At 40.4% G+C, this 15,832-nt stretch overlaps 1 protein-coding gene across 1 annotated transcript in view; it reads right to left on the bottom strand.

Annotated features, from left to right (window-relative positions):
• Positions 1-15,437, bottom strand: part of LOC121284032 (interleukin-1 receptor type 1-like) — a 42,087-nt gene extending 26,650 nt beyond the window's left edge. Inside the window, exons 1-2 of the mRNA XM_041198991.1 lie at positions 15,346-15,437; positions 6,609-6,694 (exon numbers count right to left, since the gene is read on the bottom strand). Coding sequence (XP_041054925.1) covers positions 6,609-6,690 — 82 coding nt within the window. The 5' untranslated portion in view covers positions 6,691-6,694; positions 15,346-15,437. The remainder of the gene's footprint in view (positions 1-6,608; positions 6,695-15,345) is intronic.
• Positions 15,438-15,832: the final 395 nt, after the last annotated feature.

Consider the following 15,832-nt stretch of genomic DNA (forward strand, 5'->3'; position numbering starts at 1 on the left):
CCCAGTCTCTGATCTGTTCTGCTCTTGTAGCCACAGTATTAATATGGCTAGTCCAATTCAGTTTCTGGTCAATGGTAATCCCCAGGAAGTTGATAGTGGGGGATTTGGCAATGGTGAATACCACTGAATGTCAAGCAGAGATGGTTAGATTCTCTCTTGTTGGAGATAGTCATTGCCTGGCACTTGTGTGGTGCGAATGTTACTTGCCATTAATCAGTCCAAGCCTAAATGTTATCCAGATTTTGCTACATTTGGACATAGACAGCTTCAGTATCTGAGGAGTCACAAATAGTGAACATTGCAGCCAACATCTCCACTTCTGACCTTATGATTGAGGGAAAGTATTTGATGAAGCAGGTGGTTGGGCCAAGGACACTACCCCGAGGAATTTCTGCAACAATGTCCTGGGACTGAGAGGGTTGACCTCCAACAACCACAACCATCTTCCTTTGTGCTAGGTGTGACTGCAACCAGTGGAGTGTTTTCCCCTGATTTCCACTGACTCCAGTTTTGTTAAGGCTCTTTGATGCCACACTGTCAAATGCTGCCTTGATGTCGAGGGCAGTCACTCTCACCTCACCTCTGGAGCTCAACACTTTCGTCCATGTTTAGACCAAGGCTGTAATAACATCAGGTGCTGAGTGGCCCTGTTGGAATCCAAACTGAGCAATGAGCGGATTATTTCTGAATGCATGCCACTTCATAGTGCTATCGACAGCACCTTCCATTGCTTTACTGATGATTGAAAGTAGTCTGATGGGGCGGTAATTGGCCAGGTTGGATTTGTCCTACTTTTTGTGGACAAGACATTCCAGGGCAATTTTCCACATTGCCAGGTAATTGGTAGGGACAAAGTAAAGCGAGTTTTTCCCTCTCTTTGGTTTCCTCACTACCTGCCACCGACCCAGTTTAGCAGCTACATCCTTTAGGACTCAGTCAACTCAGTCTGTAGTGGTGCTACCGAGCCACTCTTGCTGATAGATGTTGAAATCCCCCATCCAGAGTACATTCTGTACCCTTGCTACACTCAGTGCTCCTTCCAATTGGTGATCAACATTGAGGAGTACTGAGGGGAGTACTGGGACAGTAGGTGGTAATCAGCAGGAGGTTTCCTTGCCCATGTTTGACCTGATGCGATGAGACTTCAGGGGGTCCATAGTTGATGTTGAGAACTCCCAAGGCAACTCCCTCCTAACTGTATACCACCGTGTCGCCACAACGGGTGGCTATGTCCTGTTCCACGGCAGATGGTGAAAGTGGTGTCTGGGACATAGTCATATACATAGAATCATGCCTTATTGACAATGACAGGCTGTTGCTTGACTAGTGTGTGGGACAGCTCTCCCAATTTTGGGACAAGCCCCCACAGATGTTAGAGGGGACAACTTTGCAGGATCTACAGGGCTGAGTTTGTCGTTTCTGGTGCCTAAGCCGATGCTGGGTGGTCCACCTGGTTTCACTCCTTCTAGACATCATAGCTGAGTAGCTTGCTAGGTCATTTCAGAGGGCGTTTAAGAGTCAACCACATTGCTGAGAATATGGAGCCACATGTGGGCCAGACCAGGTACGGATGGCAGAGTTCCTTCCTTAAAAGGACATTAGTAAATCAAATAGGTCTGTATAACAATCGACAATAGTTTCATGGTCACCATTACTGAGACTAGTTTTTAATTCCAGTTTTATTCATTGAATTTAAATGCCACCAGCTGCCATGCTGGTATTTGATCCAATGTCCCCGGAGCATAAGCCTGAGCTCCGGGATCGCTAGTCCAGTGACATTACCACAACTTCTCCCTTGATAGGCCACCTGATGGGTCACTTGGGTGAAGCTTGCTGTGTTTGTTTTTTTAATTGATCCATCTCATTTCAATAATAATAATGTATGATGATATTGATCAGACTCGTGTTTTTGTAACTTGCTATGAAGAATGAAATGAAAGCTAAGAGGAGGGGGTGGCGCTTGATGCAGTTCCATGCCCTGTGATGTGGGGCCATGGAGACCCAATGCTTGATGTCACTGGGTGGTAATGGGATTAATGTGTGTGTGTGTGTGTGTTGCCAGGTAATTTGCCTCTCTGATACAGACTGACTTTTGGAGTCATCTGCCGTAGGGTTGGGAGCTACTCAGATGAAGCATCACTGAGTGAAAATTGCCCTTGCAGTCATGTCAGCCCGTCAATCACTGAGAGGCTTGGGAGGGTCTCAGCAATCTCCCTCCAATACCTAGATATGGAATCTTCTGGAGCACCCTCTTCTCATCTTCCTCCTCAGAGGTTGGAACATTCCAGATCCTCCTCTTCATCCACTTCAAGTCAATTTGTATAATTAAGTTGTGCAGCACGCAACAAACGACCACAATAAGAGATACCCTGACTGGCTCATACTGGAGGGCAGCACCTGACCCAGCAAGACAATAGAAGCACATCTTCAAGATTTCAGTGGTTCAATTCAGATTCTTGTTAGTAGATGGTTCTGGCTGTCATGTCTCTCTGCATCCATGTCTAGGTACCGGACAGGCATCAGGAGCGACCTCTTCAGGGCATAACCTTTACTCTCCAGCAGCCACTCTCAGAGTCTTGATGTGAGCCTGAAGAGATGCAGCACCTGGGATTCTTGCAGGATGAATGAATCATGACAGCTGCCAGGGAACCAAGCAGAGAGCTGCAAGTGGCACTGCCTGTGGTCATAGGCCAGCTGGGCATTCAATGAGTGGAAGCCTTTTTTGTTGAGAAATCTGGCTGGCTCATTTGTCAGTGGTTACATCCATTGGGTCAAGTGCTGCCCTCCAGTATGAGCCAGTCAGGGTATCTCTTATTCTAACTCTTTCGAGTACAAACACGTTTCCATCTGTTCCTATTCAGATGAAGTTACATTGTTTCATAGTTTGCCATTGTGAGATTTGAACTCTTGATACTCTTTTGAGTAAACCTGTTTCCATCTGTTTCAGATGAAGTTACATTGTTTCATAGTTTGCCATTGTGAGATTTGAACTCTTGATAATCTTTTAAATTCGAGTACAAACCCGTTTCCATCTATTTCAGATGAAGTTACATTGTTTCATGGTTTGCCATTGTGAGATTTGAATTCTTGATCTTGGGGTTACAAACCCAGTACCATAACCACTTGGCTATTTAGGCCAAGTGTAAACCTACTTCTATCTGTTTCAGATGAAGTTACATTGTTTCCCCATTGTGAGATTTGAACTCTTGATCTTGGGATTACAAACCCAGTACCATAACCACTTGGCTATTTAGGCCAAGCCCTAAATGGATCCTTCTGCACAGTGGCCATTTTTGGCTGTGTAGACTGTGTTAGCTGCTTTCTTGATAGTTTTGCCATTGTGAGATTTGAACTCTTGCGCTTGGGGTTACAAACCCAGTACCATAACCACTTGGCTGTTTAGGCCAAGCCATATCTCTTATTGTAGTCGTTTGTTGTGTGCTGCACAACATGATTATACAAATTGACTTGAAGTGGATGAAGAGGTGCAATCAATTACCCTCTGGGCCTGAAGGAATCCACTGATGGCAGCAAAGCCCAATGCCCTCTGCACTTTTGTTGGCTCATCTGTCTCAAAATGGATGAATTTACCCCATACGCCAGACTCCCTCAGCTGGCATTCACCTGTTCACCAGGGCTTCCTCTTCCAACCTCTGCCCAGGTGATGCCCACAGCCTGATGCCCCACAGAGGAATGTTGAGAAATAAAAGCTTCTCAGCACTTATACAGCAACACTGTATCACTGGTTGAGCAGCTGAGCATTATTCTCTTTCTTTTAAATGAGTTCTTCAGTGCATCCATTAGCTGTAATGGCTTCCCTCTGTGCTCATACTAGGTGCACCCTGACACATTAAAGAACTGCGTTTCCTCATGACTGCCAATTGGAAATCTGAAACTGCTCTACTGAGTCCTTTTAATTAGGAACAACTAACTTAACAAGAACTTAATTGGAGGTATTTGGGTTCTCGACTACCAGGAGGGGCCTCACATTGAAAATCACATTGCATTCAGGAGGCGGTGGGATCCAGCATCACCCTCCAGAATCAAGTTTCAAATCATGGCTGCTCCCATTCCCATCCCCAGCCCAAGAGCACTACAATTGTGTCAAGACTGTTACCTTTGGACCTCATACACCCAGGAGCTAATTTAGCATTTCATTCAAAAGATGGCACGTGCAATCATGGGGCACACCTTCAATACTGAAGAGTCAGCCTAAATCATGAGCTCAAATTATGGAGTGGAGATAAAACTCAGGTTTCATTTGGCTCAGAGGCATCAGTGCTACCAACTAAAATTTTATTTAGAACATTAGATGCCACTTCTTTGACCCCCTTGAAAATCCATTAGCATGCTAACAATAACAGCATAATCAATTTCTGCAAAATGGCTATTATATTTCGAGCTTTCATCAGATGTCTTTCTCAGTTAATAGAAATAGGCAGCACCCAGAGACAAAGAATCGCACTGTTACTCCGTCAAATAGGTAGTGTAGCGGTTATGCGATAGTAATCCATAAGCCTGAAGTTCAAATTCCGCCATATCAAACTGTGAAAATAAATTCAATAGGCCTGGTAATTTGTGATCTTACATCTGGCTGGCTCAGAAGAAAGCTGCTGTATTGCGCAAAGCCTGTTTGGTCCCCTAATGTCCCAGCCTGACCAATGTGATTCTGGTCCTATTCTTAATGCCTTTCGAAGTGGCCTAGCAAGCTACTCAGTTGAAAACAGTTACTAATGAAAGTCCACACCACCTTCTCTGGATAGTTAAGAATGAGCAATACATGAAAACTTTGCCAGGAATGCCCACATCTCAAGAATGAAATTAAAAAGAGAATTCCTTGTAGTACAAACATAATATAAGCTGCTGCCCTGGGAAAACAATCACATGTATTATGCATAGGGTTGTCATTACGCACCACATCATTTTTAAAAGGTAATTCATATTATTCATGTCCAGAAAATGTTGTGGGTTTTCAACATGCCACCATTGAAATCCATGAAAACCAGGTGATTTCTACTACAAGTAGCCCACTTACAATGCCAATTCTGTGTCTGGACAAGTTGAAAATCTACTTTAAAGTTTTTGAGTAGCAGACATCACTCTCAAAATCGCAAATAAAGTAATTTTGAATCAAACCACAAACATAAGAAAAACCACAGGTGAAGTTCCTTTAAACGGAATTTCTTTATAGAATTTTTAAATAAGAGATAGCCAACATTTCTCAATATCTTGATGCTAGTGGAAATATTTGAATCTATCTAGATTTTCCTAGATATGGAGTGTGCTTCTAGTCTTTGAGCCCTTGGTAGTTCCACCAAAACTGCAAATAACTAAAATTTGCAAATATCAGAAAACTGTCCAAAACTTCTATACTTCCCATGCTTTCATAACTACTAGTTTTACATCAAATTCAATTAAAAAAATTTTTGGCTCCAACCTCCAAATGACAAATCCAGTACCACAGCCACTACACTACCGTACCTAAAATAGATTATTTGCTTTGCTCTGATATCAATCAAGTTAAGGTAAAGGACTTGGTTATCATGTGCAAATAAATTTCTGCCAAACACCTCACCAAGATTCAGGACTTCATCAATTTAACTTGATACATTTTGTTCAACTCAAATGACACAGCTTTTGATTTCTTACATTCAGAATTGAACTTAATGAGTAAGAGATAGTTTTCAGGCAAATACTCCCAGCTCCTCTATACTTGTGCGTTCATTGACATAAATTTGCTTTGTTGTGCAAGATTGTTTAAGTCAATGTGTGAAACTTCTACATTTTTCTGTAGCCCTATATGCATGCAGTATGTGTCAGGAAACAACTTTTGAACAGCCTTTTATGTACCATCCAACTTGCTATGCAGCCATGCACATGTATAATTTAGTGGGAACATTGGTCAGAAGTTACCTCGCATATAGGTTTGTATTAGGGATAGCAAGTCAAATTTGCTAATATTAGAAGAGGTGCAATTTAAGAAGATTTGGAACCAACTGAAATCTGCTTTATTGACTTGCTATTATTTAGAATATAAAATACAATAAGGTTTACTAAGTTACACAATCCAATTGAGTGTTAATTCTTCCACTATCCAAGGACAAAGAATACAATAAGTCTCCCATAAATTTAATGAAGCTTATACTGTAACCCTAGGTGACACCACAATACTAGATACTTTGCGTATATAGACACACACTGGTTTGCAATGCGAAGCAGACTCATAGGAGCAGCTGCTTAGTAAGACAAAAATATCTGAAAAATCCAAAAATATAACAATCTTCATCAATTTTGTAAACATCCTACTGGGTCACCATTTAAAAATACAAGAGGTACAAGTTAAAGTTAAACTATATTTTTAAAAATCTACACAAATGGAAAATCTTAACTTTCCATTAACAACTCACACACAAGAGTTTATAGGTGTTGAATGTGCACACAGCCTTCTTACACTCATATCTACAGAGTATGATTAATATCTACCCACTGTCATTTTTGATTAATAGGAAAGTTTAGACCTAGATTTTTCTGTGGTTACTCTCTTTAGTAATGAAAGCAAACAGAGTATAATCATGTAATACAAACATTTCTTACAATATTTCACCTACCTTTAGTGGGACTCAATTGTTGAGGTAAGGCTGACATCAGTGCAAAGAATCCAAAGAGTGTGACAAAAAATGAAGCAGCCATTTTCCTACATTTAATAAACAAAAAGAATAGAAACATGCATCAATTTTTAAAAAATCACAGATATCACTCAAACTCATATCAACTCCCACAGTTCCCAGGAAAATGACATTCAACCCAGATGTCAAGATACCTTTCTTTCAAAGGCTCTTTATGAGATTTTCCTGAGGGCTGCATTTTGATTTTCAGGGGCTTCATTTTTATTATCACTAACTCCTTTGTAAGGTGATGCAGACATTAGTGACATTACGTTTTGTATTTGTTGGTTTTCTTCTTTAGATAGATAAGGTAGCACAAATACCAAAGATTGTATGCATACATGCATTAAATATTTTAAATTAGAATCTATAAATAAGATACTTCTGTTAATTTATTGTAAATAAATCTCCCATAATTTCAAAAATGAAAAGTCTAATTACATGGCACTTGGTAACTTATTGGGAATGAGTCTCATATCTGCAGCCCCTTTTAAAAATAAATCGCAAGCAATCAGCACTCTCCAGCATTCTTTGATTTTGTTCTGTTAATTTCAAGTTTCTTTCCCCCAACTTCTTTTTAAAGTGATAACACTAACTCCTGACACAGCTGGAAAATCTTATTTGCATTAGCGCAAACTGTGCACATGTGGAAAGAAGGCGGTGATGTCATCAAAATGGCACAAGGAGTTAGAAGTTTGCAAAACTGAATCCCAGCAATCTCTAAAGTATTTAAGTCAGAGATACAGTTAGAGTTGAGACACAACTATTGGTCTATACAATTATTAAAACACAATAATAGTACATTACACACCAGGCTATAGATTCAGCCAAGGCTACTTTTGAGTTTGATTTTTAAAAGTTTGCTAGATTACTCAAGTACATTCCCAACCAGAATTATGCCCTATGATTAACTAATATACAGAGACATGTGTATAACATTGATACAAGTTCAGCAATATGAGGGGTGGGTGGGGTGCTAAGTCATGCATTCAGATAAGGTACAGACAGAATCTCATCAGAGCTGTTAAAAGTTCTCAAGTAAAAACAGAAAATGCTGGAAAAACTCAGCAGGTCTGACAGCATCTGAGGTTAACAGAGTTAACGTTTCTCTTCTTCAGAGCTGAAGACAGCTCTCTTCCGCTCTGCAGAAGAGTCATACAGACTCTAAACGTTAACTCTGTTTCTCTCTCCACAGATGCTGTCAGATCTGATATTTTTCCAGCATTTTCTGTTTTTATTTCAGGTTCCCAGCATCTGCAGTGTTTAGCTTTTATTTTAGTGTTAAAAGTTCTGCTTCATTTCACTCTCCCACCTTCCCCAGATCTAGGAAGCCCAGCAGAAATTTTCCCCAGTTGAATGGCTGGGAAAATTGAAGTGGGTACTGAAGGGACAGGGCTGGGCTCCATTACTGAGCTTGGTGAGATGCAAAGGGACAGGAACAACTCAAATCTGGAGTTTTCGCAGACATTCAAGGGCAAAAACACTTAAAATAGGCACCAGGATCACTGATTGCATTCAAAGCGGAGCCTCTACTCAATGTTCAAAAAGGCTACACTTATTAGAAAAGTTTAGCTGTCAGTGCCTAAATGGAAATCTGGCAGTTGGAAGGTGGTGAACTGAAAAACAAAATATAAATCAGCCAAAGTTCATGCTTTGAATGCTATCCTGCTGTTAAAAAAAATGCATTTGAACAAATAAAAAGGGACAGGATCAGACTCGAATGTGATACACCCACACTTCCTAAGCTTTCATGAAACAAGGGCAGTTGAGCACGCCAGCAAGAGCTATCACCATCTGAGGACACATATTTCAACATAAACCAGAGCCTTCAGGGCAGGAAATTGGGGGAGGGAAAAGAACTCACGCTACTTCCTACAGCACAACTTACATGCAAGTATATGTATATAAACACACACATTCGTTTTATCATATCCAAATTGCTGAGCATTCCAAAATAAGCAACTGAATCGATTTCCTAAACCACCTATACACGACAGATAATATTGCTACATCATGCAATTTCCATGGGGTACTGCGTAAGCTTAACAGTTAGGTAGTTTTGCTACAACTATAATTTAGCTGGGATCTCATCTAGTTATAGCAAATTAATCCATCTGCCATATTTAGATATAGTATTATTGATTTTTCTAATCACACACTGTTGCAAATATTTAGTTTGTGGTTCACGTGTTTTGGTATATAATTTTTAGTTTTAGGAATTAATGCTTAACTGAAAAATGGCATAATTGTAATTAAAGCAAGCTTGGAGGCTATTGCCCTCAGAAGGTTGGGACCATGTTGATTTAAGAGGTTAACGGCTGGAAAGGCAAGTTCATAAAACATTGGACTTAGCTAAGGAGCTGGAGATGCGATGTCAGCAGTGTTTGTAAGAACTAGAGATCCCAGAGCGATGGTTTTGTTTTGGGAATTAAAGCTAAGTTAGTTTAAAAGCATTCAGTAAACCCTGAAATACTGTAAAACCCATTCACTTCATTAGGTCAAAGAAGAAATTGTAAATGAGACATATGAGAACAGCCCAGAGAAGGCTATGTCGTCATGAAGATGGGTGGAACTAAGACGAGTTCTCTGGTTTCAATTTATCTGGGTGTTCACTGAGACAGTTAGTTGCAGTTTGGACCTGTATGGTTTGCAGCTGACTGAAAGAAGACAGTCAAAGTAAATGACAGGTGCACAATAAGCAGAGTAAAAACCAAACATACACTGTGTGGAATGCGGGCGAGGGTTAATCTCAGTTTGAGCTCTGAGAGAGAACAGACGCTGTAAGATTGCCTAGTTTGAAGTTACTGGGAGAATCCACAATGGTCCCTACAGAGTCTTTTGCCAATTAGTCTGAAAGAATTGAAAAGTAACCAGAACAAGGTACTGAGGCAACAACAGTTAATAGATGGTAAATTATAGTTTTATGTATGATAATAGCTGGAACTGAGGAGAATTAAAGAAAGTTTCCAAAGGACCTGGGCATACTTATGGGTGGTCCCAACAGAAGCAAATAACTGGCAAACTGATGTGTCTTATAAGAGAATTCTTGGGGGACATAAGCCTGAGTGCATAACATAGGCCATTATAAACCATACTGTTAATTTAATAGTCATTGTTTTATTTAATTCTCTTATATACAATAAAGTTTGTTTTGTTTAAAATAGTGAAATTTTGTAGCATAGTTCTATTGGCTAAAACAAAGTATTCAGATTTCTAATTAAATGGTAAAGGTCCTTAACCAAGTCATAACACTTACATTCACAATGAAAAAGACTGAAAATTCCCAGCTGCTTCTCAAGTTAAACAACTTTTAAATTATGGATATTAAAACACTGGATTGTGACAAATGATTTTAGGAAGTCAAATGTATTTAATACATAAAAAACATAGTTAAGGTGTCTGTAATAGTCACTACTTTCCTAAGAATGCAAAATAAATTCAAAGGGATATGCAGTTTTTTTTTTAAAAGCAGTATATCATTTGGCAAGATCAAGATAGGCGCACAGCCATATCCTGTGGGAAAGAAGTAATGATTGTGCATGCCAAAACAATTCATGTAACGCACTGTTACATGAATTTTCATTTTCCCACCAATATGAAAACATAATGCAAAGTAAACACAAGTTAGGATAGCACAACACTATTTTGAAAAGAAATGATTGACTAATTAATCATCACCCAATTTGCTGAGAAAACAATGCCACATTATACATTAAGAAAACTCACCTCAAACTAAATAGGCACTTATCTATATTTATTCAAAATGCTGTAGTCTCATTTGTACTACTTTCTATTTAACTAAACATGCTGGCTGTATTGAGGTCATGATCATTAAGCCTCAGCACTAAGTATTCTGCTCAAGTTAGATGGGTCTCGCTCTGCCATCTGAATTAAGTGATGCCCAACTAGCAGGAGTGAATTATACTGACAGCTTTACTTTACATAAAATAAGCAAGAAATTGCACTGAACATGCATGGACACAAACAGATGATTTCTGATCTTGAGGAACACCACAAATATTTTTCTTTAGGGAAGCACAGTAGAGTGTCAGCCGTATGCCAAAGCTTAAAACATTTAGGAAAAGTTTTCAAAGTCCCCAGTGGGTCCAATGTAGTAATGCTTTGGGTTGGAGATATACCATCTCATGTGAACTATTAGTGATGCAAGACTGCACTTAAAGCACTCTCACCTCAAAGTGAAATATATAGGTTGGTACCATACCACAGCTTTCAAGCATAACTTAAGTTAAAACTTCAGTTTGGGAGACCACAGAGGACATGAAATAACTCAATTCCCTGCTGACCACGGCCTACTCAGCAGAGAACAATTTCCCACCCTGTCCCAACAGCATAGGAAATTCAGTTGAGATTGACAATTGCTAAATGATACTTTAACTCCTTTGGATCCTGGTCGCCAGTTTGATGGATCCCGTTCGCACGCTGGTTGTAAGGGGTGGCCAATTTGGTACTGATGATAGAGTTGAGTAGCAGGCATTTCGTAGATAGAAACTCTGTTTATTTAAGGTACTACGCAGCAACTAAACGTGTGCTTACACTTCAAACTCTATCTCTACACTACTGCTGCTACTAACTACTGACTATAGACTACTAACTACAGAGGTAGCCCACACTACTCTGCTATTTGATACTAAAGATCATATGATCTTCCATTGTAACATTCTCCTTAAAGGTATATTACACATTAGATTACCACATCCCTCCCCCTTTATTCAGAAATACATCTTATATTTACAATTACAATTTTATCAAAACAGCATAATATTTACACCAATAAGTGATTTACAAATTCAGTCTTTCTGGGGGTTTCCTCATGCGATCATCTCAGCTCTACTTCTTCAGATGCCTTGTCAGGAAACTCCCTTTCTGGAGTTGTCTGAACATCAGGTGCTTCGGTGAGCTCCTGCAATCTGTATCCTCCACTCGAAGGAACATCAGACTTGTCTGTACTGGGTTGAGTTCTCTCGACAGGAAACGCTAGCCCAGTCATGAACATTAGTGGAAAAATTGCTTGGGACATAGTTTCTCTCATCCTTAGATGATCCGCATTACCGTATGACTTGGCCTTCCACCTCCACATGGTAAGACAGAGGTCCAGTCACTGCACTTATTTCACCCGGTAACCACTTTCGTCCTTCTCCAAGGTTCTTCAAGTATACCCTTCCTCCCACAGGAAATTTCCACTCACAACTATGCCAGTCATGTCTAGTTTTCTGACTTCCCTGACTCCTTTCCACTTTCCCCGGCTAAATTAGCCATTATTAAGCTCAATCTTGACCTGAGACAGCATTTCACCAATAATTCTGCAGGTGTGACACCGGTTGCTGTGTGAGAGGTGGTCCTAGAATGGAAAAGAAATCTTGTTAGCTTGGTTGATAAGGAATCTCCAGTTAATTTCTTTTTGCCAGCTCTGAATGTTTGGGCTGCCCTTTCGGCCAGTCCATTTGAGGAAGGATGGTACAGTGAAGTTTTTATGAGTGATGGCTGATAAACTGCTGAAACTCAGCACTTGTAAATGGTGAGCCATTATCTACTTCTGGTAGTCTGGTAATGGCAAAACTTTTACATAACTCCTCAATTGTAACAGGAGACGTTGATTTTACCTCATTGATTTTGAGTGGGCATCAACAACGAGCAGAAACATTGTTCCCATGAAAGGTCCGACATAACCAATGTGTAACCCCATGGTCTTTCTGGCCATTCCCAAGGGTGTAACGGAGCTGTTGAAGGTAACTTTTGCAGTTGCTGACATTGCGCACAACTCTTCACTAAACTCTATTTCACCATTCATCCCAGGCCACCATAGGTAGCTGCATGCTATGGTCTTCATTCGGGATATTCCTGCATGTGCATTGTGCAATTCAATTAAAAGTGACTCTCTACCCTTTGGAGGTAATATCACTCGAGCTCCCCACAATAAGATGCCATATTGACTGGTTATTTCGTGTCTTCTGTTAAAGTACCATTTCATTTAATCAGGTATAGGCTCCTGTGACCAACCATGAAGTAATTGTTCTCATACTTGAGTTAAGACTGGGTCCCTACTTGTCCAGTCTCTGATCTGTCGAGCACATACTGGTGATGAATTTAAGAAATGTAACAACAAAATAAGTTATTTTGGAACTGTGACTTCCACATCCTTTTCTTGTAAAGGCAAACAAGACAAAGTGAAGCAGAGTTTATAAACGAAAGTTTACTCGTATGCTGCCAGGATTAAAGCCCATCGTTGTATTCTTTCGAAGGCTATGGGTCATATAGTCTTGCCCTTGCTGAACAATTCTAGCAATGGCTTGTGGTCTGAAACGATAGTAAAATGGCGCCTGTGTACATACAGGTGAAATTTAACACCAAAGATGATTGACAGGCCTTTTTCTATCTGCGAGAACTTGTTCCGCTTTGATGAGTGTTCTTGATACGTAACCAATAGGCCGTTCCAAGCCATTGGCCATCCGATGGGAGAGCACTGCTCCCATTCTGTAGGGGGGTTCGTCACAAGACAACACTAATTCTTTCCTCTGGTCATAATATGGTTGGGCGAGTGCAACAATTTTTTGATCTTCTGGAAAGCTTCTTTCTGGGGTGCCTCCCAAGACCAACGTTGGTGCTTTTTGAGTAGATAATGTGGGGGCGCTAGTTCTGTAGACAAATTTCGAAATCACCGTCCATAATAACTGATCATTCCTAGGAATGATTTGAGGTCAGAGGTGTTCTCTGGCACAGCTGCCTCTCACTTGCTCCTCAACTTGGTGGAGGCCCTGTGAATCTACCCGGTGACCCAAATGGATTACCTCCCTTGCTTGGAACGTGCATTTTTCTTTTTTTAAACGCACTCTAGCCTGCAAGAAACACTAAGACTTCTTCCAAGTTTGCCATGTACTTTTTTCCAATAAACCCTGTCACCAAAACATCATCTAAATAGTCTACAACCTGGGGACAGACCCTGCAATAAACTTTCCATTATTCTCTGGAAGACAGCACAAGCTGAAGGGACGCCAAAAGGCAATCGAGCATACTGGTGCGACCCTTTGTGGATATTAATTGTGACAAATTCCCAGGAGGCATTATCTAACTCTAATCGTTGATAAGCATGACTTATATCAAGTTTCATGTAGGTGGTTCCACCTGCCAGCTTGGCATACAGGTCTTTGATTTTTGGTATGGGGTGTCTATATAGCTTAGCTACTTTATTAACTGTCAATTTGTAGTCTCCACAAGTACGGGCTCTCTGGTCATGTTTAAGGATGGGGGCTGTGGGTGTTGCCCATTCTGAGAACTGCACAGGTTGTATAATGCCCAGTTTTTCTAGTCTGTCCAATTCAGTTTTGACTGTTTTTCTCAATGGTCACGCCTTCATGAATCGGGGCTGGCCTCTGGAACCACATGATTTTTTGCCTGCAGCTCTGGATCTTCCCAAGTTCATCCCTAAAGACTGTGGCATACTTTTGTCGTAGCTCTGGTAACTCACTTGCTCTCAATTGGAAAATTTCAGCCCATTCCAACTTGATCTCTTTTAGCCAGTTTTGCCCTAGGAAACTTGGCCCCTCGCCTGCTGCTACCATCAAGGGTAGCATTATTGATTGGCTCCCATAATTAACAGTTACATTACTTATGCCTTTGACTTGAATGTTTTCACCCATTTGTTTTTAATTGGGCAGTTGTTTCTTCCAAATTTAATTGATGTTCCCCATTACTCTCACATATGAAAGTATGTTCCCCAATTACTTTAGTGGAAGCTCCTGCGTCCACTTCCATTCGAACAGGTCTTCCATTCACTTTCACTGTTACATTGATTGCTCTTTTACATTGTAGATCTCACTTTTTTTTTTCCTTTTTGTTTAAAAGTCTACTTGACTCTTTCGTTACATTATTATGTGACTGTTTATGACAATAAAAACATTCTATTTTAATTTGAAAAGTGCCAATCATTAAAAGATTGCTTATTTTCGCCTCGATTGACATTACTCCTTTTTGCTGCTAAGTCATTTTTTCTAATTTTCCAGCTAGCAGGGGCTGTTTCCCGCCTCTCAGTAAAGTATTGCATTTTCATGCCCTTTTTGGCTGGGGCTTCCCTTCCGATGTGGAGGATGGCACCATTTTGTGCGCCCTGTATGGCTTTCGAATCACTAACAGCACTTTCCATTGCCAGTGCAATCTCTAGCGCCTTCTTAAAATCCAAACTTCTTTCGGATAACAATCGCTTCTGAATCATGTCCTCATTCACATCACACACTAAACGATCTCTAAGCATATCATTTAAGGATGTACCAAACTCACAATGCTCTGTTAATTGCTTCAAGCTTGCCACATTGTTCACAACCATCTCCCGGGGGCTCTAATTCTTGAATGAAACTTGAGCCTTTGATCAGTACTGAGGGCTTTGGTTGGTGACGGCCCTTCGCCAGGTCCACTAATTCATCAAAATTTCTCAAGTCTGGGGCACTGGGTGCCATCAAACTTCGAATCAAGCCAAAAATCTTACTCCCACACGTACTTAAGAGGATCGCCCACCTCTTCTCTTCCCCCAAAATCTTATTTGCTTGGCAAAAAGCCGAGGGATGCTCAATATAGTGGCACCAATCGTCCACTGCTGGATTGAAAGGATCAATTCTTCCTCACAGCATTCGGGAGTCACTTAGACAATTTAAACAGAACTTCCACTTACAATTGCTGTGCGAGGTACAGTGCCAATTTCGTTTCTCTTGCCTGCTCCGGTTTAACTTGTTTAATCCTTGTCGCCAGTTTATTGGATCCTAGTCACCAATTTGTTGAATTCTGTTCGCGTGCTTGTTGGAAGGGGTGGCCAATTTGGTACTGATGATAGAATTGAGTAGCAGACATTTCATAGGTAGAAACTTGTTTATTTACAAAGGTACTCAGCAGCAACTAAACATGTGCTTACACTTCAAATTCTATCTTTACACTACTGCTGCTAACTACAGACTATTAACTACGGAGGTAGCCCGCACTACTCTGCTATTGGATACTAAGATCACGTGATCTTCCATTATAACATTCTTCTTAAAGGTATATTACACATCAGGTTATCACACCCTCTGTGGAGGAGAACATTTCCCAAAACAAATTTATGTATGAAACACTTGGAGGACATGCCAATTAGAATGGGTAATGCACAGACTCTGAAGTTCCAA

This window comes from Carcharodon carcharias, chromosome 11 (genome assembly GCF_017639515.1).
Source record: "Carcharodon carcharias isolate sCarCar2 chromosome 11, sCarCar2.pri, whole genome shotgun sequence".
NCBI classification, from domain to species: Eukaryota; Metazoa; Chordata; class Chondrichthyes; order Lamniformes; family Lamnidae; genus Carcharodon; species Carcharodon carcharias.